The 26,514-nt window shown below is 33.7% G+C and overlaps 1 protein-coding gene across 4 annotated transcripts in view; it reads left to right on the forward strand.

Moving 5' to 3' along the window:
• SPAG16 (sperm associated antigen 16) overlaps positions 1–26,514 on the forward strand; it is a 968,000-nt gene that overhangs the window by 680,906 nt on the left and 260,580 nt on the right. For all 4 annotated transcript variants that reach the window (XM_027589886.2, XM_027589888.1, XM_027589889.1 and 1 more), the window contains one exon: positions 19,948–20,074. In XM_027589886.2, coding sequence (XP_027445687.1) covers positions 19,948–20,074 — 127 coding nt within the window. The remainder of the gene's footprint in view (positions 1–19,947; positions 20,075–26,514) is intronic.

Genomic DNA, 26,514 nt, shown 5'->3' on the forward strand with positions numbered 1-26,514 from the left:
TCGAGCCCCGCATTGAGCTCCCTGCTCAACAGGGAGCCTGCTTCTCCCTCTCCCTCTGCTATCCTCCCTGCTTGTGCTCTCTCTCTCGCTAGCTCTCTCTGTGTGTCAAATAAATAAATAAAATATTTTTAAAAAGAAAGAAATTGTTGGTTTTGGGACATCTGGGTGGCTCAGTTGTTTAAGCATCTGCCTTCTGCTCAGGTCATGATCCTGGGGTCCTGGGATCGAGCCCTGCATCGGGCTCCTTGCTCAGCGGGGAGTCTGCTTCTCCCTCTGCCTGCCACTCCCCCTGCTTGTGTTCTCTCTCTCTCTCTGACAAAATCTTTAAAAGAAAAGCAAGCAAGCAAGCAAGCAAGCAAGAAAGAAAGAAAGAAAGAAAGAAAAAGAAAGAAATGGTTGATTTCAAGTGTACATATGTAACTACAAATTTTATAAAAGAAACCAAGTCATTAAATAATGGATTGCTTTCTGATTATGTTATGTTTTGCATAACTAAAAATGGTAAACATAGACTGTGCCTTTTGGGGATTGTAATTTTCTTTCTCCAAAGAGTATTGTATAGATACAATTTTAATTCTTTAGGGAAATATGATTATTTTAATAGAAAACAGAAACACAGTGTAGTAAAGCAGTAGTTCTTAAAAAGGCTATGAGTTTTAGCTAAATATATATGATTCTACCCTCTAATCTGTTTCTATGAATCAAGCTATAGTTTAGGAACTATTTTATCCAATCACTTCAATATAGCAGTGGGCAAATATAGCCTATCATCATAAACATGAACTTTATTTTTTTTAAGATTTTATTTATTTATTTGACAGAGAAGAGCGAGTGAGAGAGAGAGAACACGAGTTGAGGAGAGGGATGGAGGGAGAGGGAGAAGCAGGGTCCCCACTGAGCAGGGAGCCTGCCATGGGGCGCCATCCCAGGACCCCGGGATCACAACCTGAGCCAAAGGCAGACACTTAACAGACTGAGCCACCCAGGCGCCCCCAACATGAACTTTAATAATGTAAATATTACGGTAACACAAACCTATCCATAAATTATCATTTTTTATGTATATAGTGGAACTACCCTGAATTTATGTGACTGTACTTATGTACACGGTAAGAGAAAATAAATTCATCACAGGTTTTCCTGACAGTGTTATTGCAGTGAACACTGTATTAATCAGTAATAATTGGCCACTTTAAAAGAGACTTCTGCCAAATAGAGTAACAACTTTGGTTGTTTCACAATAGATAAAACAGATTTAACAGAATTTGTGTGGTCTACATGTAATATCATCAGCAATTATTAAAAGACAGAAGGGCAAAGAGAAAAAGGATTGTTACTAAGAACAGTATTAACATGTTGCTGCCATTTTTGCTAGATGATTTGCTTTATTTCACAATAAAGTGTTAAAAAATGCATACTTTTAAAAAGCTACATCTAAGTACATATGAAATGATTATTTTGAAATTAGTAAAAATATGAAGTTGTACCTTCTTCATAGTAAGTAAGTCATAACTGACTTAGGTGAAATAAAAAAAAAATTATCTTTTTTCAACAAGGAAAGAAACAGATTTGACTGGAAATTTTACAGTCTGAACCCAAGTCAGCTGCTAATGTGGACATCTGGGTCCCAAGACCCTCTCTGACCTCTAGTCACTGCAGCAGAAGACTAGAGCTTCTGTAATTTTCATTCTCTGCCCTGCCCTCTTCATTACTCTGGGAATATAGAAGAACTGACTTTCTTCCTTGATAAAGGACAACAGATTAATGAATTTAAGTGCCTGCATCATTAAAATTGTCATCCTTGCATACTATTTCAAATGCAATTTCAACTGTGGCTAGCTTTTACTCTTCAGGGGGTCTTGTCATCTCCAGTTTCTCTTGTAAATTAATGCAAAAACTGCTCCAGCAGTATCACATGCTGTTTATTTCAAACTCCAAGTAGATTGTTCTGTTTCTTGATTTGGTAAATGGAAAGACCAGAGTGGCAGTGTGCTAAGTTACAGGTTAGCAAACAGAATATTGGTCCAAACAAGAGGTCAAAAGCTTTGGGGAAAAAAAAGCACAGTATGTATTTTCAAGTGTTTTAAACTAGAGATTCACCTGTATTTATTTTGCTCTCAATTATAAATGTTTCAAAAATATAAAGCTACCAGACAATATATTTCATTTCACTTAGGAGGTTTATGAATTAGTTTGAACAACAGGACTCATAGCTTAGTAAGGTCCATGATCATGTAGTCCCCATATCTCCTGTCCTCTCCCCCCTTACCACATTCCATCACCTGGCACAACGGCATTCTAACAGCGAATGCTTGTCTGTTAAGTATCTAATGAATGACTAATAATTTTATCAGACTCCTTTAAAAAAGGAAATTTCATTATTTTAAAAAATGATGTACAAATGTCTTTGTTTAGCTCATCATACAAAAGAAAGTAGACCAGTGGAGAGACAGAGATGTATTATTCTAGGAAAACGATGGGTTAGAGCAGCTTGATTAAATGGATCAAAAAGGTAGAAGTTTAGCAGTTGAGAAATTGGTTTTTAAAAGAATTTGAATGTCCTTTAATTCTCAAATTGGGTTACACATCATTGTGGGTTGTTTTAAAAAGTAGGATTATCAGTGTAAGTTTCATTCAAATGTAAGTAAATATAGCATACATGCTTTATTTAAAGGTGGTTGTTTAGAAGAAAATAAGTCGATGTGCAGAGGCAAAGATCTTTCAAGTTATAATCACTTCAGGAAAATATATGCTCTCTGTGTATGTGAATTACTTAGTTGGGTGATCACATTAATTCTGTAAATGTGCCATATTATAATTGCTTAAAGATTGGGGGGAAGTCTCTTGGCATGTTTTAGTTAAATCTTCTATTTCCCAGTTTAATGGAAAAAGTAACAAGAAAAATTTTAAAACTCTAAGCTCTACTGAGGCTTTTCATTGTCTGGTCACAATCACTAATGGCCACATCACCCTTCCTCTCCCCCAGCATCTCTTATTTTCCCTCTTAACTTCTAATACCAAAGTCACCCCAAAATCAAACAATAATGTACATCAAAATTAAATTAAAATGCTGTAAATAAAGACCTTTTATCTGATTTACATATGAATTTATTTCTGACTTTCTTCTAGTTTTTCTAGTGGATTTGAACTCAATTGGATTGAGTTTCAGATCCCAGCTACCACTTACCAGGTATGTGAATTAGAAGTAGCCTCAATTTTCTCATGTATAAAATGGCAATATTACCATGTACCTCATAAATTCAAGTTAATCAGTTGGATGCTGGATAGTTTTGTATTCCTATAAATATTCTTGAGCTTCATTCTGGGATGCTTTTATGTTACTTAGAGACTGGCTCTTTCAGGTCTGCTTTTAAGAGTTGTCAGGTGGAACTGAAGACATGCTCAATCTAGAACTAATTATGTCCTCATTACTGAAGCAAGACCCTTCTTTGTGCTCTAATCTACCCAGCACCCCGGAATCTTGAAATGTTTCCATCTGGCTGCTGAGAAAGGCACAATTCCCTTTCCCTCATCCCTCTAATCATTCCAGGTGGTTCTTTTCAGGATTGTAGGTACTTTCCTCGTATGTGTATGCGAGTCAGTACTCAGCTAAATACTGGAAGAAGTTGCCCTACAGATCTCCAGCATTCTCTCCGTGAAACTCTCATTTCTCCTGTGCTCTACCCTGCAATCTCGAGCTGCTTTCGTCTCCCTAGACTGTCGGCTCCATTTCCTCAATTTTGTGAGTCAGCCCTGCTCCGTCTGGGTGCCCTCTCTTTGTGCTGTGGCCTAGCAGTTGTCAAGGCCGTATGTCACAGCAGTCTTCCGTGACTCACTCATTAGCTTCCTGTCTCTCCATGATTACTGTCCTTTGTTGCCTTATGTACAGTGTCTTGCAAACCATGTTTCCTATAGCTTGACCACTTTTTTTTTTTTTTTTTTTGGTTGTTTCAAGTAGGAGAGTAAACCTGATCCCTATCACTCCACTGTGACTGGCAATAGAAGTCTTTTTATCATCTGTGTTTAACTGTCAACAAATTTAACCAGAATATATGTGATTATAATGATAATAATGTTATTTTTAAAATTTATAGTTAGCCTTTCCTCCTATAAAAAATAAAGGTTGACAGTGTGAATCTGAATTATAGCCTTGGTTGGACCACAGATTTCATTTGAAGGCTCACACAAGTCCTTTTAATTTCTTAAGCCTTCATTTATTTTTTTAGTCTGCAGGAAACATTGATCTAGAGAAACTTTATATTCTCTTTCAGAAATGTATCAGTAGTCACTAATGTTTTCTTTAGAAATTGAGAAAAGCTATTGAATTTGAATGTATCAGTAAGAAGTCTTTTAAGGTAAAAAAGAATATATTTTCAACATCTGGTCTTTCTGAATTTGAAAGATTCTTTGTGACTCAGTGCTTACTAACAAACCCAACAGCAATACCAAAATCTTTACTTGGACATACATAGCAATGCCAAACTGAAATAATTTAACACTGGTCTCTCTTTAGATATTCAGTACTAAGCTTTAGTTTTTCTCCTTATCTCTTTGTTTTATTCCTTCATATTCCAATAATCCTATTGTCTTACTTTGACATTACAGTATGTAACTATGTAAATATATCATGGAAGACTATTGCAATATCACAAGCCACATCAGAAGAAAACACTAAGGGCCTTCAAGACAAAGATTTCATATATGAATATCTGAAATAATGCCAATAATGACACTGAAAATGAAGTAAACTCACATACAAGTCAGAAAATTTATCTTTAGTGCTTTTAGAAGAGGCTCATTGCCAGAGGCAGAATGCATTAATTTCATATGCCATGTTAGGAATTTCCATTTCTCCTTGACTAAAATGTTAGTCTCAAAAATTATCTTTAGAGTAGAAAGACTCTCAGTGATTTATTAAACCTTCTTTCTCCCTTTACCTTCAGAAATCCACCAATTTACACCATATTTGGCAGGCAGGGAATTAGGCCAGTCTATTCTCAATTCTATCAAAACTGTGTTTTCAATTTGTTTAGCATTTGCAAAATGAAAAGCATTATGCTAGGTTTTGTGGGAGATTCAGACAAGTAAGGTATCTCATCCTTTTCCTTGAACTAGAATATAATTAAAGAATCAAAATCTATACAAAAATAGATAAAGTATATCAATGTAAGGCAAAAATTGTAAGTACCAAAGATGGCTAGCTAAATATCAGTGGCATTATCTGGTATAATTTTTGAGAGAGTTCAATCCCAACCATAAAGAAAAGCTTTGCTGACCATTCAGCTATGGAAATAATAACTCATTAATTCATTTATTTAAATATGTACTAAATATGTAGGCCCAAAACTGCGTACAGATGGTTTAGAGCAGTACTGTCTAATAGAATTTCTATAATGGTGGAAGCATTCTTTTTCTAAAACATCAGCAAGGGAGTGCCTAGGTGGTGCAGCCAATTAAGTGTCTGACTCTTAGTTTCAGCTCAGATTGTGATTTCAGGGTCATGGGATTAAACCTTTTGTCAGGCTCTGTGTTGAGTGCAGAGTCTGCTTGAGTTTCTCTTGCCCTCTCCCTCTGCCCTTCCCCTCCTTTCTGTCTTCTCAAATAAGTAATCTTTAAAAAATAATAATAAATAAAAAAAAGTTTGATATGATAGTAACTAACCACATGAGGAAATTTTAATTTTAACTAGATAAAATTTTAAAAAATTAAAAATTCAGTTTCTCAGTTTTAGTAGTTATATTTCAAGTAATCAGTGGCCACATGTATTGTATAATATAGGTCTAGAAGGAAGATAAGCACAGATACAGAAATTGCAATTTGTTGTGTAAGTTTTATAACATGGTTCTTTGGGAGCAACGAAGGAAAACTTTACATTCCTTAGAAATTTGTAGAAGTTGAGTTTGAACAAAGTTTTAATATTTTTAATATTTACCAGAGAAAGAAATAGTCAATCAAAATGATAAGAAGAAAAGCATGAAGGCATATGTATTATAGAGTAGAAAGCAGAGTAATATATAGGAAAGTTGGGGGAAATGGTAAGGAAAAAGGTGGCAGGTCAAAGAGGGGCTAAAATTTGCATTTGAGAAAAATAACTACTCTGCCATTAGTTTGTCAACTATGGCATTATTGATATTGTGGACCAGATAATTCATGTTGGAGGTGGGGGTGGGGATGTCCTGTGCATTGTAAGATGTTTATCAGCATCCCTGGCCTCTACCAACTGAATGCCAATGGTAGGTACTCCAACAGTGACGCAGATGCTTCTAGACATTACCAAATGTCCTCTGGAAGGTAAAATACCTCCATTTGAGAACCACTGTCATGAAACTGGTCTGCAAAGATGTCAGGTTGAAGGCAGGGAGTTTACTACATGTGTTCATATGTGAGATGAGGAGGACCTGTTATAAGGGATTTGTGTAAAGTGGAGGCCTCCTTCAACTAAACAGGATTGGAGAGACGAGAGATGGAGACTAGGATAACAAGCTCTAGTGAGGAGGTTACACTCTAGTGACTGCATGGAATGTGGAGCCTTTTACTGAAATGGAAAATACAGCTGAAGGGTCAAGTTGATGATTTTGGCTTTGAGCATGCTGACTTGTGGTACCTGCGGAACATCTAAATGGAGACGTTCTGTGGGTAGTTGGAAATAACATCTGGAATTCAAAAGAGAGGTGTCAATTGAATATGTAAATTTGGGAGTTAAAACATCTAGATAATAGTGGAAATCATGGGAATGTTTCTTCCTGCCCCCAGCAATCTAGACTCAATAACAACTCTCATCACTTGAGCTGATCTCCAAATATAGCCCTATTCACTCCAGTCAATGCATAGCACCAGTTTTCTTTGTTGTTGTTTTTTTCCTGATTTCATGTAGAATCAAGGATTTTGAGGTCCAGCTACCTGCCCTATTTATTTTTAGTACTTCTGCCTGGGGGTCCTTGATCACTGTTCCTTTTTCCTGGATCATTCCTCTTCTGTAAACAGCTTATTTTCACAAATCTTTCTGCTCTGAAAGGCTATATTCTTAGTGAGACCCTCCCTGATCAGGCTATTTACATTTTAACACCCTTTTTTGCCAAACATTCCTTATCTACATTTTTTAAAAATATTTATTCATTTATTTGAGGAGGGGCACAGGGAGAGAGAGAGAGAGAGAGAGAGAATCTCAAGCAGACTCCCCATGGAGCACAAAGCCTGGTGTGGGGCTTAATCTCACAACCCTGAGATCAAGACCTGAGCTGCTGAAATCAAAAGTCAGACGCTCAACTGACTGAGCCACCCAGGCACCCCTACATTTATTTTTATTCCCCATAAATCTTATTAACATTTAGTATACTGCATATTTTACTGATTTATATAATTTATTATATGATTCTCCCCAGAAGTATATAAGTTCTATGAGGCCAGAACTTCTGTTTTATTCACTCCAGTATATCCACCACTTAAATCCATGCCTCATAGCTAGTAGGCTCAATCAGTATTTCTTTGATGAATGAAGTGATAGATTTCCTACTGGTCCACACAAGTTTGCATGGATTCAGTCAAACTCTTGCTTAGACTTAAGGCACCACTAGAAAGCCACAGGAAAGTAATGTTCATTTATTTTTCAGGGTGTCAGGTATACAACTTACTATTCGGCAGTACCTGCTTAACTCACTGAGACTACTGGCCTTCAAATGTTCTTTTTAACATATCAATATTTATGTTCAAAATATATAACAACCTTTTTACATCATATACAAAATTCGTATTTCTCAGTGTGAGCTCCATAAACTTCAGAATTTTTACACATTGTTAACCTCATCATAAATTCATCATAGTCCCCATAGTGAAATATGTTCATTTCTGCTTTTGTGCTCTGACATTGTGCCATTTTCAATAATAATGATTCCCTCCCACCTTTTTTTCACTAATATCTCTTCCTAATCTTAATCTATTTAAAATGCTGTCATTTTTTAAGGCACCTGGGTGGCACAGTTGGTTGAGCAGTGGACTCTTGGTTTCTGCTCAGGTTGTGATCTCAGGATCATGAGACTGAGCCCCACCTTGGGCTCCACTCTCAGTGCAGAGTCTGCTTAAGACCGTCTCCCCCTGGGACACGTTGGTGGCTCAATCGGTTAAGCATCTGCCTTTGGTTTCGGGTCATGATCCCAGCATCCTGAGATCAAGCCCTGCATCGGGATCCCTGCTTGGCAGGGGGCCTGCTTCTCCCTCTCCCTTGCTGTTCCCCCCGCTTGTGCTCTCTCGTTCTCTCTGCCAGATAAATAAATAAAATCTTAAAAAAAAAGACTGTCTCTACCTGCCCCTCAGCCCCTACCCCCTGCTCTCTCCTCTCTCTCTCAAATAAATAAATCTTAAAAATTAATAAAATAAAATAAAATGCTATCATTTCTAGAAAGCTGCCTTCACTTGATGTGCCTGTCCTAGGGCTACATTCCTGTAAGGAAACTCTGATGCCACAGGCTGGGGTTAGGTGTTCAATTTGTACTCTAAACAACCTTTTACCTACTTCTAGCATTTAACTTTGTGTTATAATTGCTTAATTATTTCTCTCTCAAATAACTATAAGCTCTTTGTGAGCTTATATCCGTTGTATCTCTTGCTCCTGGCTGCAAGCCAGAGACCTAGTACAGCTTGATAATTATGTGTTTCTTTATATACATTAATTATCTTCATCTATTTCTAATTATTCTTCTGCCTTATACATTTAAACACCTCCTTGCTCAATTTGTTCTTTGCTACTCCTTATTTGTTGATATTCTGTTAAAGCACTATTAACTCTTTCAGGGTGTTCTACCTCAGTTACAGAATATGCTCTTCCAGCACTTTAGTGGTACTTTACGGGATTCCAGTCCCTAAAGCAACTAAGTCAAATCATGCAAAATATATATATATTTTTAAGAGTTTAGGAGCTTGGACACTTGAATCAGATTGGCTGGATTTGACTTTAAGCAAGTTGTATAACATTGTAAATCTTGGTTTTCTCATCTGAATAAAAGGATAGTATAACCTACCCACACAGAGGAATGATCAAATCAAATAAATATATATCACTTTGAAGAAGTTATGATGATTATGTAGTGTAGCATTGTGTACTCCAGATGCTATGTAATTATTTTTGCGATGTCCAGCTCCCCAAACCTGGGGCTTGATTAGTGTTTCAAGTTACTAATGCCTGACAGATTGACAATGGAAGATATCAGGAAGAAGCATATAGTGACAAAAGCAATCTTATCTTCATCTTTCCAATGTTTTACATTCCCTCCTTGAGCATTCCCAAATTTTACCTTCACTTTCCATTTTAATTCCACTTTTTTTTTTTTTTTTTTGCCTTATTTGTACCATTAGGGTATTGAGGAAATGGTCTAATGAGCTAATGCTTAATGCTACACAGGCCTGTCCTCAGAGACACACTAATGTATTAGTACTAAAAATGTTTGAAATACTAATTTTCCTCCTAATGAGCCTAAACATTTTATTATAGTTATACCTTAATACCAAGTTGCAGGTCATTACCTTCACATATTGAAAGCAGCTAATGTTTCTAGGGCTTAATGCTTCTGCCATTTGCTTGATGACCCCTCCTTCTTGCCCATTTCACATAGTAGAATTTTAGGAAATGAAAATTAGATCACTTGATGGGTATTGTGTATGATGTTTTGATTTCATTATTTATTCATTTTAAAATATTTTTTCTGATTATAAATTTATATATGCTAATTCCATGAAATTTACCTTTTGAAAATGTGAAAAGGAACAAATAAAATAAAAATGATTCATCCTAAAGATAATTAGTTCTGGGCGCCTGGGTGGCTCAGATGGTTAAGCGTCTGCCTTCGGCTCAGGTCACGATCCCAGAGTCCTGGGATCGAGTCCCACATCGGGCTCCCTGCTCCTTAGGAGCCTGCTTCTCCCTCTGCCTCTCTCTCTCTCTCTCTCTCTCATGAATAAATAAATTAAAAAAATCTTTAAAAAAAAAAAAAGATAATTAGTTCTAATTTAGTTCCTACCAATCTTATTTTCAACATATGCTTTGTGTGTGTGCATCAGTGTAAACAATTTTATTTTCTGCTTCTTTCGTTGAACTACATATGTATGTTTTCCCTTGTATTAATTGCCTTTGGAAATGCCATAATAATAGTTAAAATAAAAAAATAGTTAAAATAATAGTTTAGTTATATAATTATAGGTTACAGTTTTATGTATATACATATATCCACATGTGCGTCTGTCAATCTATTTATCAAGAATTGACTTCCTACATTTTTACTGCCCCATCTTATAAATGATATTGTGAGGAACATCTTTGTGACAAAGATTGATCAGAGTTACTGACTTATTTAAATGTATCCTGATGGGGGATATACTCAATATATTTAAACATTTGTGACATATTATGCTATATTAGTTTCAAGAAATAGAATGTAATATATCTGTTAAAATCTCAGACTCTAAAGTCAACCATACCTATACTTGAATCCTCAATCGAAATTATTTTACCTACATAATTTTAGGAAATTTACTCGACCTCTTTAAACATTATTTTTCTCATCTGTAAAATGGGATTGTTTCACATAATGAAATATTATTATAAATAGTACTTAAGTATATTTCATGGCAATAAAAACTGCTAATTTTCACTATCAACTTGTACACCAGGAATGCAAGTCTATTTGTTTTTCTGACCCCTTATCAATATCATCATTTAAAAAATCTGTTCTAATTTGATAGGAGAAAAAAAAAAGATTCAAGTGAAAAATCCAAAATCAGAGCACCTGGGTGGCTCAGTTGGTTAAGCATCTGAATGTTGATTTGGGCTCAGGTCATGATCTCGGGATCATGAGATCAAGCCCTGTGTTGAGCTCCATGCTCAGTGCAGAGATTGCTTGAGATTCTCTCCCTCTTCCTCTTCCCTTCCTCTTCTTTCTCCCTCAAATAAATAAATAAATAAAATCTTAGAAAGAAAGAAGGAAGGAAGGAAAGAAAGAAAGAAAGAAAGAAAGAAAGAAAGAAAGAAAGAAAGAAAGAAAGAAAGAAAGAAAGAAAGAAAGAAAGAAAAGAAAAACCCAAACTCAAACTAACTTAAGCAAAACTAGGATGTTCGTTGACTCATAAAACTGAACTCCAGACAGATCAGGTGGTATCTGACAATTAGATTTAGCTAAAACCAACACTCAAATGCCACCAGACTTCCTAAATCCTCTTAATCCTATCAATGTATTCACTGTGCTGGACTTGGATATTAGAACTAAGATTATGTATGTATATATAAATTACCCATTTTTAACACCTTTTGATTGGAGAGGAAAGAACTTATTTCTCTCAACATTACTTTGAAAAACATGGGGAAGTATTCTTATTATTCCTACTTGAGCCAGATGCCTTCACCTTAGGCAGTTACTCTATCCATGGAGATGGGTTTCCCTGAGGAAACCAGTTACAGTGTAGGGATAAGAGGAAGTTCTACAGAGATCACTAAAGATGGTCACTAGAGTGATCTTGGCCTGGCATGTCAAGCTAACTGAATGTACTCCATCCATAACCACTGAGGTTTTAACCTGCTATATTGAACTATATTACCAGGGTTGGTGAAAAGATTTTCAGGTGTCTCGTTAGTTTTTCCCTTGTCTATTGGTCTCTTGAAGAGCAATTTTTCTACTGGTTTAGTGCTTTTTTTCTCTTAATTTTGTATTGTTTTTTGCAGACTTTATGGCAATCTTTTCAAAATTTATATATAAAATTTACACAAATTTTTAAATTTATATTGTTCTGGAAACTCCATTTTGCTGGAGCATTCAAAATTAATATCAAGTCCTTTGTAGCATTTTGGTGTGGTTTCTTTAATCTTTACCATATTTTAATGGTCCCCATTTCATTTCATAATGTTGCTTAATTATGACTTCTTTTTTCTTTGTCACTATTTCTTTTTGTATGTTTTTGACAAATATTTCCATTTGTCTACATGTTCTTTGCAAAGACTAACTTTTGATTTAGTTGCTCTCTCATTTTGTTTACTATTTTAATAGTTTTGTTTAATTTTGTTTTTTCTATCATATTTTAATTTTGTTTTTCCATCATATTTTAATTATTTCTTTCTACTTTTTTTTTACAATTTTGAAATGCTTTATTTTTGTGTGTGTGATGGTTATTAACAAGTCTATTTAATAAAGTTAGGATTTCAATGAAAAGAGGTGTTTTCATGAAAGCCTTCGGGGATCTGTTGTATGTCATAGGGCGGGGAGTAGCACTGAATGTGGCATTAAGACTTAATGACCTTATTTACAGCCACCAAGAAATCCTTTTCAGTAGCAATTTTTCACCGTACTCTGATGGCAAACATACCAGCTTCTGTGCAGACACTTCCAATCTCAGTTTCTACTTTTTACAATTTCTTCTGTAGTAAAGAACATTCAGTTTCAACTGTATATTTAATATATATATTTTAAATATTTTAAAAATTCATGTAAAGTCATGAATTTCCACTGATGATGGCTTTAGCTTTATTCAACAAATGTAATATAAATTCCTTCATTTGAATTAATTCTAAACTTATAAGTTACATGTGATTTTTTTAGCTTTCAAACTTTTTTTCAATTTTAGTGTAATTTTTAATTTCTAATTGCATCAATGCAAGAGAATGTGACCTTTGTGACATCTCTTCTTTGACATTTCTTGAGACTTATTTTGTGGCTTGTCATGCTGCTAATTTTTGTAAATATTTCACATACTTGATATTACATATTATGTATATGATAAATATTGTTTTCTGTTTTAGGTCTTTTTTGTTTTTTAGTTAAATCTTGCTTTAGTTTTTTGTATCTATCAATTCTGGTAGGCATGTATTAAAATCTTCCCTCACTTGGGTAAATTATAATTTATCTTTGTAGTTAGGCTAACTTTTGTTATACATTTTCAGACTATTTTTAGTTTCATAAAATTTTATGATTGTCACATCTTATTGATAGAGTGCCCCTTTAATTCTCAAGTAATTAGATCTAGTAATTCTTTTTTTTTACTTAAATCTCTGTTTTTTTGATATGGATACTCTTGTACCAGCTTCTTATTAATTGGTATTTAATAATTTAATTCTTTTATTTTTAAGGATAAATATTTTGTTTATTATTATTGTTTTTGTTGTTTGTTTTTAATGTTTCTCTTCTAAGATGCACATAGTTGTAGTTTTTTTATTTTTTTAACAATTTTAGTTATCTCTTACTTTCAGTTTCTATGCAAGTCCCATTTATGTGTGTATGTGCTTATCTATTCATTGGTAATTATTGCTATCACAACTTATTGTGTTTTCCACTAATTTTTTTCTTTATTTTTTTCACTTATTTCTTGGGTTTTTTTGTTTGTTTTTTCTCAAATTAAGAATAAAGTTAAAGTTGAATTAGGGTTAGAGTTAGGATTTGGTTTGGGCATTTTCTCTTTTATATCAACAGTTAACTAACTTTGGTTAAAATACTTTGACTTTTCAATATCTGTGCTCACCATTATATCTTCTTATAATATGATTATTAATATTTGTGGTATTTTTTTGGCTTAACTCTGTCTTTGAGACATAGTATAGCTCAGTGGTTAGCACAGATTCTAGAGCCAAACAGGTGCAATCTTGACTCTTCCTCTTTTAAATGTATAAGCAATGGGAAAGTTAATTAAGTTTCCTGTGGCTCACATTCCTCATCCATAAAAAGGGAATGATAATAAGCCTATTCCACATTGGTATTTTTACTTTGTTCTGTTTTGTTTTGCTTTTTTAGGATTACTTGATATTTGTATATATGTGTATACAAATACAAATGCTTGGGACACTGAGTAGTGCATAGTATATGCTCAATTAGTGTTAACTATTATTTTTTAATTTTCTTATTTTGTAGCTCTATTTTTAAAATCATGTTGACCAGAAGTCCTTCAATAAATTGTTTAATTCTTCTAAAATTTATTTAGCCACAAATTATGAGATAGAATTAAATTTTGGCTCAACCTGTAGTTGTGAGAATCAGCTGTGACATTACTTATGTGTATATTATAAAATAAACTATTAGGTACTATGCCTAAGTGTATGACATCCTGTATTTATTTTAAAGTATTATAAAATAAAAAAATAATGTATTTGGCAATTAATTTGGAATAACATATAACTCTGATCTTTAAATAATGTAATTATTTATAGTTATTGTTCACATTATGGCATATGGCATAATGTGAACAATAACTATATACATATGGCAAATGTGTGTATATATATAAGGATGCTCCATATCATATTTCATGAGAGTAAAGTTAATTAAAATGAGAGATCACTATATACCAATTAGAGTGGCTAAAATCTGGAATACTGACAGAACCAAATGCTGGTGCAGATGTGGAGCGACAGGAACTCCCATTCTATGCTAGTAGGAAAGCCAAATGGTATAACCACTTTAGAAGATATTTTGACAGTTTCTTACAAAAGTAAACATACTCTTACCATACCATCCAGCAATCATGTTCCTTGGTATTTATCCAAAGGAGATAAAAAATTAGGTCTACACAAAAACCTGCACACAAATGTTTATAACAGCTGAATTCATATTTGCCAAAACTTGAAAGCAACCAAGATATCCTTCAGTAGGTGAATGGATAAACTATGGTACATCCAGACAATGGAATACTATCCAGCTATAAAAAAATGAGCTATCAAATCATAAGAAGACATGGAAGAAACTTAAATGCATATTACCAAGTGAAAGAAGCCAATCTGAAAAGACTACATATTGCATGATTCCCACTATATAACATTCTGAAAAAGGCAAAGCTATGGCGATAGTATAAAGGTCAGTGATTGCCAGAGGTTGAGAGGGGAGTGCTGTGGGAAGGTTGAATGAGCACAGAGAATGTTTAGGGCAGTGAAAATACTCTTATGATACCATAATGATGGATTCATGTCATTATATATTTGTCCAAAGCAATAGAATGTACAACACCAAGAGTACCAATGAACTTTGGGTAATTATGATATGTCAATGTAGGTTCATCAGTTGTAACAAATGTACCACTCTGGTAGTAGATGTAAATGGGGGAGGCTGTGTGTGTGAGCGGGGAGGGACTAAATGGAAAAACCTCTGCGTCCACCCCTCAATTTCACTATAAACCTAAAATTGGCCCCCCAAAAAATAAAGTCTTAAAAAAATACAGGGCAGTTTTTATAAACATATATCTTCACTTAATCATTATACATATGTATTATATATTTTCAATCAGTGTAATCACAGTTTAGCATAAACTTTTCCATGTTTTACACTGTTTCTTTAATTATTATTTTTATACCTGCATAATAATTCATCCAGGATATTTATTCTTTCATACGTCAATCATTTATTGAACATTTACCAAGTGCTACTCAAGATCATTGGAATGTACTCCTAAGCCAAGGTGCATTTACTTACAGAATTTATAACATTTTCATGTGCATAATTGATATATAATCATTCATTTGACTTTTATCATACTTTATAACTCTTTGAGACAAGAACATTATACATATCCTGTTATTCAGCCTTGAAGAACCTTTGCAGAAAAGATGTAATGTCATGGACCTAAACATATTTTGATTATTTACATGCTGTTGTTATTGTTCTGTAAGTTGACTTTCCAAAAGAAAAGGAGACAAATAAAGGTATAAAAGTATATATATATATAACCTAGTGAATTGAACCAAGAAACTACTTATCTGATTCATCAGGGTGAAGATCTAGAGCGCAAATTGGACCTGTGTTTTCCATAATAAATTGAGACCCTCTATATTTCTTCCTGACATGCAATATAAAGATCAGACTTTCATATAGGATACTTTTTTACTATATGACATTTCTTACCCTACTTGAAAAGTAGCCTCTTAACCCCAAACTGATGTTAATGCCCAAGCTTCTAAAATTTGTTTTTCGAAGTTATATGAAGCCATAAAATATCTTTATACGAAGGAATACTATTGGTTTATGAAAATAGTTTCTAATTATACATTTAAATTAGAAATGATCTCATTAGCATCCCAGTTTTCTCCTTTTCTTTCTTTGTTTTACAACATATAAATATGCTAGAAACCTCTGTGCAGAGAGATAGCAGTTCAGTCTGCTTGTCTTCTTGGTGCTGTTGGTGTCAAGTTTGCATAAACGGTGCCTCTAGCAGTTTTCTGGGTCCGCGAGGCACAAGGCTTATTTCTTCCATATTAGGTTATTACAGGTTTCACTTGTTTCCATTTTATTTACTTATAAATAGTGCTACATTAATTTTTATCCTATCTTTTTCTAATTTTATAATACATCTCAGAAGTATGAAAAGTTTCAAAAGTATGAACACTCGTGATCCTTAAGACATACGCTAAATGTTCTCCAATATATTTCCCGCAGTCTAGATGAAGCTAGTTTGATTTTATGGTGCTATACTCTAACTTATAATTAACTTTATGTCTATATGGCTTTTCCCACTATAAGATCTTTAAAGTGGAGGTAGAAAGGCTTTAGCGGGGCAGTAAGGAGTCATGACTATTCACTTTCACCTCAACTACACGCTTTGTCCGCTTTGCTAAATTCTACCTGCTTTATATAACTATTTGAATCTGTGATTCAATAGAAAAAGGCTTTTTCAAATATGTAAACATGTATTGTAAGAATTTACAATTTCTTTTCTTTTCTTTTCTTTTCTTTCATTTGAGTTTCTTCTGAGTTTCAGCTCATTTAACGTTTCTATATTGGGGGGAATCCTTTTAAATTACATACAGTCAACATTAATTGCTCTCTGTTCCCCTTATATTCATTCATTCAATAGTTTATTCAAGATCAAATGTCAAACATGTTGCAGAAACTCTGCCAGGTCCTACGGATTCAGTGTCACAAAAACAGCCATCTATCTGAATCTGAGTGTTTTTGAGAGCTTTCTATGCAACCACCTTTCCTACCTTCTCTTCCTCAGTATCAGTACTGGTAGGAATGACAATCAGAATTCTATTTTAGCAAGGTTCCCGAAACTCCTGAGTCTTTACTTTTCTTTAAGATTGTCATACAATTCCACCTCTCTGTAAAAAATATTTTCTACAGAAATGATCTTTCTTTGTTTAAGTTAAGGACCTAACTATAGCAGACCTTTCCTTTCTTACCTGACATAAGTTGTAGATGTCTGCTTTTTCCCCCAGGTTGTCAGGTAATCCCTTTTCCCCATTTCTCCAACTTCAGATCCCTCAATGCTCACACTATGCAGTTTGGCTAGGCAGTGTTTTAGTATGTTCTTCTATATCATGGAAAGAGATAGGCAGGTGGGACTCCAGTTCTCCTGAGATGGAAGGAGGAGGGATATAAGGTTTTCAGGATAATTCCAAGTTTTTGGCTCTGGGATTCTCTGCTTTTTTTTTCTCTTTTTTTTTTATCTAAGTGATTCAAAACCATATGGGTTAGAACTAATATTTATCTTGAGAATGCTATGGAAGAACTTGGACTAAAATAAAACTTCTAGGTAAGCCCCAATGAGGCATTCATCATCTGTTGATTTAACAAATATCTTTCAAGTTCTACCAAGCTCCTGCGTTGCGATAGGCACTGCATCTGCCTCACTGGCTAACAGAAGCATAGTTAAGCTGTCCTTTCACTACCAAGAATCTCTCAGTTATCAAATCTAAACACAAACTTACTGCTACCACTTAATAAGTCGTTAAATTTGTTTTACTGTAATGTATACTTTGTCCTGACTTTTAAGTGCCTTGGGAAATGTAGAAATTTGCCTAAATGATGTTACTCAAAATTGTTTAAAAAGTATGTACTATTTACTAATAAATCATTTAATATAGTACTTGGTTCATTAAAAGCATTTAATAAATATTGGCCCTTATTATTTTAATAAGGGCCAATTAAATAAAATTTGATATACATATCAAACTGATATGTATAAATCAGTTGGCAGCAGTGGAAGTTAAATGTAAAAAATATTAAAACTAAATACTCATTTTCACCCCCCAAAATGATGGAACTAATTTTTAGTGTATTTCCTCACATTTTAATATTTAGTGATATAAACCACACTTTAAGCTTTTTATAACCTCCCTTATTGTGAATGAGAAGGGCCTCCAAATTAAGTTACCATTATAATATATCTATTCTGTTCTCAAAGCTGGAAAAAAAAAAAGATTTCATTCTGTCATCTCTGAAAGATATTTGAAAACCCTTATATCTGGAAAGGGTTTTTTCTAATTTCTAGCATTAATATTTCCTGCTAATACTGAGAACTCGTCTTTTCTGAAAATTAAATTCACTGATTCTTCACAATTCTTACAATACATGTTTACATATTTGAAAACATTCCAAGTTCTGCATGTTCCTTTTAAGTCATAAAAAAGATTAAACATCCCATTTATTAGACTGGAGACAAGGTTGTATTGCTTTGCCAGTGACAACTCTTTAATTTTAACACTGATGGCATTTGTTGCATTACTGACTTGTTTAGGGAAAAACAAAGAGTCCCCTTGGACTGTAATACAAAATGCACATTTTTTTCCCCAGAAAGGATAGAATCAAGAAGTAAATGAGAAAAAAAATCATGTTATCTAGTTCAAAAGGATAAGCATAATTGTACAATAATCAAGTTATTATTTTTAACATTTTAGAATATTTAGGAAAAAAGCGAGAGGATGCTTTTTGACTTGAAATTAAAAATAATTAAGCTCGGGGCGCCTGGGTGGCTCAGATGGTTGAGCGTCTGCCTTCAGCTCAGGTCATGATCCCAGGGTCCTGGGATCGAGCCCCACATCGGGCTCCTGGCTCAGCGAGGAGCCTGCTTCTCCCTCTGCCTCTCTCCCTGCTCATGCTTTCTCTCTCTGTATCTCTGTGTCTCAAATGAATAAGTAAAATCTTAAAAAAAAATTAAGCTGGAACTGAAAAGGAAACTCTATATCTAATTGGAAACAATATAAAGTGTAATCACTTATCATAAACGTATGTATGAGCCTAATATGGCCAATATTCATTTTCAGCTGGACAACAAAATTAAATGATACTATGATAAGAATGAGTAAAGATTATGAGCTGCTAGACAGCAGAGACCCCTTTTACTCATCACTATATCCCAGTTTCTGACGTGAAGTGGATGCTCAATAAACATTTCCTGAGAAACCAGCAGAAAGGGTAGAGACAGACCTTGACCTTCAAACTGATGGACCTGAGCTGCTACTTCTATAATGAGAAAATACCCGCCCCTATTCCCATTACACTTGAATCCATCCACGATTCCTTTTGTATTCCATCCCCTTTAGCCACTTATCTTCTTCCTTATTCCATTGCACATTACCAAAATAGCCCCAAATATTTCTAATAATTTTGTCTCACAGATCACAATATGTACTGCTTCCTTGCCATAGATTTCACTTGGCCCCCATTCTTCTCCCACCATGATAAAAACTCTCCTTTCCTTGTGTATATTTGTTTTCCTACCTCTGTTTTATTTTTACTGTATCTGAAGTATATAAATCATCAGTGCTAACAAACTGCAAGCATATAGAGTGAGGTGCACTTTTAGTGCAATATTCTCATGTATGTAGTTTTATGTATAGATCACATATATCATAAACATTATACATATGTGTGTATATATTAGAGAGAGAGAGAGAGGAATTACATGGGTATGTACCTTTTTATTTTATTATATATTCTCATATAATTAGAATAATCAGAATGATTTCCTGAAAAATCATCTTCCAAAATTTAGTATAGGATTTTATGTATATGTAAATTATCATTTTATAACAATTTTATGTCCAAGACAAAAATACAATGAACACTTTAGTTTAGAAGAGTGCATTCTTGTGGATTTAATAAAACTGTAACACAAATCTTCCTTGTTGACTAAGTCACTATATATATATTTATATATATGTAATATATATGTGTGTGTATGTATATAATTTCTTTTTTAAATACTTTAAAGGGTCACATGATAGCATCCTGTGATGCTTGTGGAGTAACAAAACTATGGGACTTTCGGAAGCTCTCACCAATTGTGTCCATTGATATAGGTCCAAGTCCTGGCAATGAGGTGAACTTTGATTCATCAGGTAGGATCTTTTTTGTTTAATGTTTGTGACCAAGCTAACAACTTTAACATTTGTTCTGAAACTCTTTTCTGTTTCCACTCTAATTTTACTGTGTTTCCCCCTATGTAAATTTTTGTTCTAATATTATATTCGAATATATTTTATTTTACATTATATTTCTTATTATGTCACATTATGAAGACATTATATTCATCATATATATAAAGGAAGAGATAATAGAGGAGATAAGTGTGTAATGATATAGATAACCCAAATTCCTAGCAGTGTCATGAAAAATTTGGAGTCTATATCCTTTAGAATCACCATCCAAGGTAAGTAAATTGGGTTTTTTGAAGGCAAAATGGCTAAGAGTAGAAAACAAAAGTTTGGCAAAACTTAAAATACATTTTAAATGGAATATTTTAGTCTTATAATTAATAAATTATTGTTTATCTCTTAATTTTACAATTAATTCAAGATGTACATTCATCTTATTGTTGCATCCATGTGCAACAATAATTATAACTGATAATTTTAATATTATTATTTCATTATGTTTAGCATTTTTTCTGTAGTAATATAAACACTGTCAAACAGATAAAATATTTTACACTTGCTGTTAATGAATAGTGTAGCAACATACAGTGTTTCCAGTTATCTATTTAAAAGATTAAAATTACAGTTACAGCTGTATCTTTAATGAGAGTTTATGCTAGATAATGTGTATCTATTATTAGATAATATAACTTTCCTTTGCTAGCATCGTACATGTTTTAAACCTTGTGAAATTTTGTGAGTTTTTTAAATCTTTGATATTTATTTGTAGTAGATCAAAATTATAGAAATGGTAATTTTAGATGAAGAAATAAAGATAAAATACATATAAGGGAAATAATGATGTTTTATTTAAAAATTGTACATACTAATTCAATAGTCCAGAAGTATATATATACTAGGAGCAATTCTAGAGATATAAGATAATTGTGTGTGTTTTTTTAGGACTGGTTTCATAGGACTGGTTTCATGTCATCACATATCTAAATTTTAAAATTCAGTGAAGTTTGTTTTTTAACAGACTTTAAGTTGTGTTCCCATTACATATTGGTATATGAACCATACTAATAATACTGGCTTCTTTAAAAATGTTTTTAGTAATGTTCTTGACATTAAACCATTTATGGTCTGCCAGAATTAAAAAAAAAGAAAATATTCTATAGCATAAAACATCCCATCTATGAGAATTTCATTTTATAATGTGAAGGCCTATTAAGATTTCAATTCAGGAGCGCCTGGGTAGCTCAGTCAGTTAAGCATCTGCCTTCGGTTCAGGTCATGATCCCAGAGTCCTGGGATCAAGCCCAGCATCGCACTGGGCTCCCTGCTCAGCAGGGAGCCTGCTTCTCCAGCTCCCTCTCCAGGTCCCCCTGCTTGTGCTCTCTGGCTCTCTCTCTCTCTTTCTCAGTCAAATAAATAAATAAAATCTTAAAAAAAAGATTTCCATTTATATTTACCAATACAGTGAATCTGCATTGACATCATAGTTGTAAAGGAACTTAGTTTTATTATATATGTTTAACAAATAAAAATTTACTGGTCAAAAAAAACCCAACTTTGCTGGTCATGTATTCTGATGTGAAATATCTATCTATGTATCTGTACATAGATATATAAATATATAGACATATATGTATATAAATATATATATGTATGTATATAATACTATTATTTTCAATGACAACCAGCTTCTACTTTAAGACATCCCCCGCCCCCGCCACAGGTTCAGCAATTAAAGTTAGTTAAATTAAAACAAAACAAAACAAAACACCTATGGGGTACCTGGGCAGCTCAGTTGGTTGAGTGTTCTACTCTTGGTTTTGGTTCAGGTCATGATTTCAGCATCCTGAGATGGAGCCCCTTGTGGGGCTTTGCACTCAGCGGGGAGTCTGTTTGAGATTCTCTCCCTCTCCCTTTGCCCCTCTCCCCCACTCACAGGTACACATGCACTCTCTCTCTCTCAAATAAATAAATAAATATTTAAAAAAACAGTTTTAATAAACATTTTTACATCCTTAAGTCCCTTTTTATTATTGTGAGCTACAATTCAAGTGTTCATGTCCTTGAATTTTGAATTACAAAATTCAAAAATTTTGGCTATACTTGATAATAATAGAAGTTAAAGAGTACTTTGAAATGCTGTACAACTAATAAGAGATATGTATTTTACTGTAATTAACTGTGTTGCTACTTGCTTTCTCCTGTCCTTGTCATCAGCCCAAATCTCTTTTCTATGCATAGTCAGGCAAACCTAATTTAAAATTACCTTCATACAAATCAATATCATCTTAAAGTCCTTGGTACAACAAACCTAGTTTTTCTCTATGTGACTGCTATACTCTTGATTATACATTCATATTAAGAAAAGCATAAGAATCAAGGGCAGAACAATGAGAAACATAAAAGACAGAAAGTGTAAACTAGGGACCCTGTTAATGAAAACCCTTATCAGTTTGAGGGAACATAATTTCAACCTGACCTTCCCATCCCTTTGACCCTTTCTTCAAGGAACATACTACAATTAACTTTAATTCTGTGTGTTTGAGAAATTAATGTCATAAGCCTTTTACTCATTGAATAATAGGAAATTTGTGCTTCTGTAGAGGAGAAGTCTTCAGTGACTTTTCATTTAAAAAGGTTGAAATATATCAAAAGTTGATATAAACATATCAAAAGGAACTAGGGAAAACAAACAAAGCTCTCAGTCTGAGGATCTGAACAGAAAGGTGAAAATCATAAAGTAAAATGCCAGAAGTTATGTTGGTAAAAAGAGAGTAGAGAATAGTGAAGTCAAGAGCAAAACAAAATCAAAATAAGGATAAGGACACATAGTGTCTCATATGAATTTATTCAAGAAAAGATTAAACAAAAAGTATAAAAGCATATCATAAAAATATTTGGACTATGAGGATAAAATCAAATCTAACTTAATAAGCTCAAAATACACATTAATTTGACATACTTTTATCTATTCCAAGCAGCTAGCAAATAAAAACATATATAATACAATTATTTTCCACAAAAAAACAAGAGTATATTGACACTATTGACAGCAATTAACATTTATCGAGGCTCATGTTAGGTAGGTTGTGCCAAATCATGTTTTTAAGTTGAAATTCTGTAACAGAATTAAATCATGCAATTATATACAGTTAGGACTCAACTAGTATGAGATAGGCTCTGGTCTGCTATCTCAGCTATGTCCTTGGACCTAAGGAAAAGATATTGAAAACATACATGTAATGTCATCATAATATCATAAAATAAATGTAGAAGTATTGATAGTGTTCTGTTCTGTGATATTTAATACGAGGAATGTGAGTAGTTGTTAGATATTCTAAATAATCATAGAAACAAAAATTTCTAATCATATTTCTTGTCTCTGGATCAGTTTAATTGAAAGGCATCTTGAGATCGTGAGGTGTGCTGTTTAAAAAGAACTGTTTCCATATACAATGATGTATCTTTATAAATAAGGAATTTCTTGTCATTGCAAATCCAACACCATATAGAAATAAATTGGAGTAGAGGTCACTGAAAGGCTGAAACTGTTGTCCATAACATTTGATTTCAAATTTTTATGGATATCAAAATTGCCTCATGATTTATTAACCTCATAAGTAAATATTTTCATTTTGAATTTATAAAAGTAAATATGTACCATGAAATAGCACTTTCTCTATTTTAAAATTGAGATTCCTCATAGTGTATCATTTTAAAAACATATCTTTGATAAAAATATTTGAAAACCAGTCATGTAGGAAAATAATATAGACTATAATTCAGACCCTTAGTTCTTCACCACCTTTTAGGTGTTAAGCAAATTTTTTAATTTCCTTGAACATCGTGTCCAAAATAATGGAGGAAATACTTGTCTTACAGTGTTCTAATGTGTTTCAAAGAGATAATGTATATCCTATGAGGAAATCCTAGTCTAGTCACCTATCATGTTTTATCTTAGCTGGGAGAGGTTTAGAAGTCGTCCCATTTTAGGGGTAAGAAAAATGTGTGAACACACTGGTGTGCAAGTAAGATGCCTAAGGCTGTGTGGTACTGTAGGCAGTTTGTAGTGAAAGTGTAAACACCAGTGAATGCTAAAAGAAACAAGGGCCATAAACTCCTTTTCATGTAATATTAAAAATAATTTAAATGGTTAAGAAGTGAAGTTATATGAAATATTATATATACATATAATTAAAACCAAAAGATTTAAAGATGTATGACTCATCATTTAGAATTTAGCTTTTCTGCTGCTGTAAGAAATCAGCTTCTCACACATTTAAAAGAGGAATTGTATGTGGCACAGTATTATTTACATAATTTTTTGTTTGCAAATATATTTCTTGTGACATACACAGATAATCTGTGTTTATAGATACAAACATATATTGGTATTTGTAAAGGAATAAGTGTTCCTTTCTCATTAAACTGAGTGCATCCTGGTAATATAATGCTACATATTTTTGTGAATATTCACTATCTAAATAATATCTCTCACTTGGCATATTCAAATGCCATTTGTTTTACCATTCAAAAATTTATGACTATTTCAGAAAATGTTAAATGGGATTGTGTAGTGAAAGTAATAAAAATGAAATGTAAGAGTTTATACATAAACTTGTCCACATCTCTCATTTCATCATGTTTTTATGTAGTTTAGCAATATTTTTCCCTCCTTTGTAAAAGATAATTCCAGTACATTTGCAAAAAAGTCACATCCCTAGAAAATGCAGGAGCTGAAGTTTAAGCCAGCTGGGGACTTTCCAGTAGGAAGCTTATCAGTATCACATCATCAAAATGGGCAAGGTTTCTCACCATTTGGAGACAATCCTAAATACTCTCCATAAGCAGAACCACAATATAAATGCTAAAATAGAACAAATGACCCTACTGGAAAATATGAAAAGCATCAGATCTGTCTGAAAATTTTCAAACATAATAAAATAATCTCAAAATCTTTGTTTCACATTGGATTTATCCATTTCTTTTAGTAAAAGCTACAGTTCATTGTTCTGTATTTAAAAAACAGATTGTGGTTAATTTCTTCTGATGAAAGTGGTGTAGCCTAATGGAGAAAGAACTCATATGGAAGTTAGAAGCCCTGGTTTTGAATTTTCTCTCCACTCCTTACTAGCTGAATGGTGTTGGTGAGATTTCTTAATATTTCTGAGCCTCAGTTTCCTTGTAAGTGAAATATTAAAAACCTATTGGGACTTCCACTTCAAGCCAAGATGGAGTAACAAGGAACAGATTACCTTACCCACCTGAAACAACTAAAATATATGAAACAATGGTTTTCAGACATGGAATATTGAGCAGTGAAAGAGAATAATACCTGAGAGAGGGAAAGTAAATAAGATGAACCCTATGCCTGCCCCCAGAATACTCATGGACCAATAGAAACCAAAGTGAAACCTGGCAGTCTTTCAGAGTTGAGGAAACAGAGTGGGCAGTTGAGGGAGGCCAAGCCAGCTCAACTCTGCAGCACAGAGAGAGGGTTCTGGAGATTTGCAGAAGATCCCCTCCAGTCTTTAGCTAAGTAAGGATCAATACCTGACAGACTAAGGTCAGGGGAACATCTATCTGAATACTTAACAGGAAAAATCCAGAGATCATCCAAGGCTAGGAATCATTTGTATATCCACCAAACAAACTGGAACAACCTTGCAATTCAGAAGAACAGTAGGTAGAGCAGAGATTGGCGACCTCCTGCCCATGGGCCAGATTGACCTGTATTTATATACAGTTTTAATGGAACACAGCCACACCCACTTATTTACATATTGTCTACGGCCGCTTCCGCACTACCAGATCATAGTTGAGTATTTGCAACAGAGACCATATGGCCTAGGAAGCCTAAGATATTTAATATATAGTCCTTTACAGAAAAAAAATTGCTGTACGAGAGTGATTAGAAGGGTATGACCTCAGTAGTGAGGCAACATCAGCCCACACCTCTGGTTCTAGTCCCTTCGCCAATGTTTTTGAACCCTCTGAGTTAGCTCATATAAAGACCTGTTTAATCTTCTCTAAACTCAATGAAATTGTTTCAGTTGTCCCTTTTTTAAAGATGAGAAAACTGGGACATAAAGAAGTTAAGAACAAGCCCAGTGACACCTAGCTGATCAAATGTGGCATCAGAGTTAATATCTTGCAAGTCTAATTCCAGAAACTAAAATTTAAACTTTATATTATTCTGCCTTTCCTTTTACTAATAATATTCAGTTTCATACTGATATATGACATTGTTAGAGAAATGATTCATTTGCTATGAATATTGAAATAATTCCAGTGATGACCACTTAGCAGTGTTTGACTCAAAGCTGACTAAGGCACAGAATCCTGTCACTGGTTGTCAATTTGTGGTCTCTGAAAGAAAAACCACCACCACCACCACCACCACCACC

This window comes from Zalophus californianus, chromosome 3, assembly GCF_009762305.2.
Source record: "Zalophus californianus isolate mZalCal1 chromosome 3, mZalCal1.pri.v2, whole genome shotgun sequence".
NCBI classification, from domain to species: Eukaryota; Metazoa; Chordata; class Mammalia; order Carnivora; family Otariidae; genus Zalophus; species Zalophus californianus.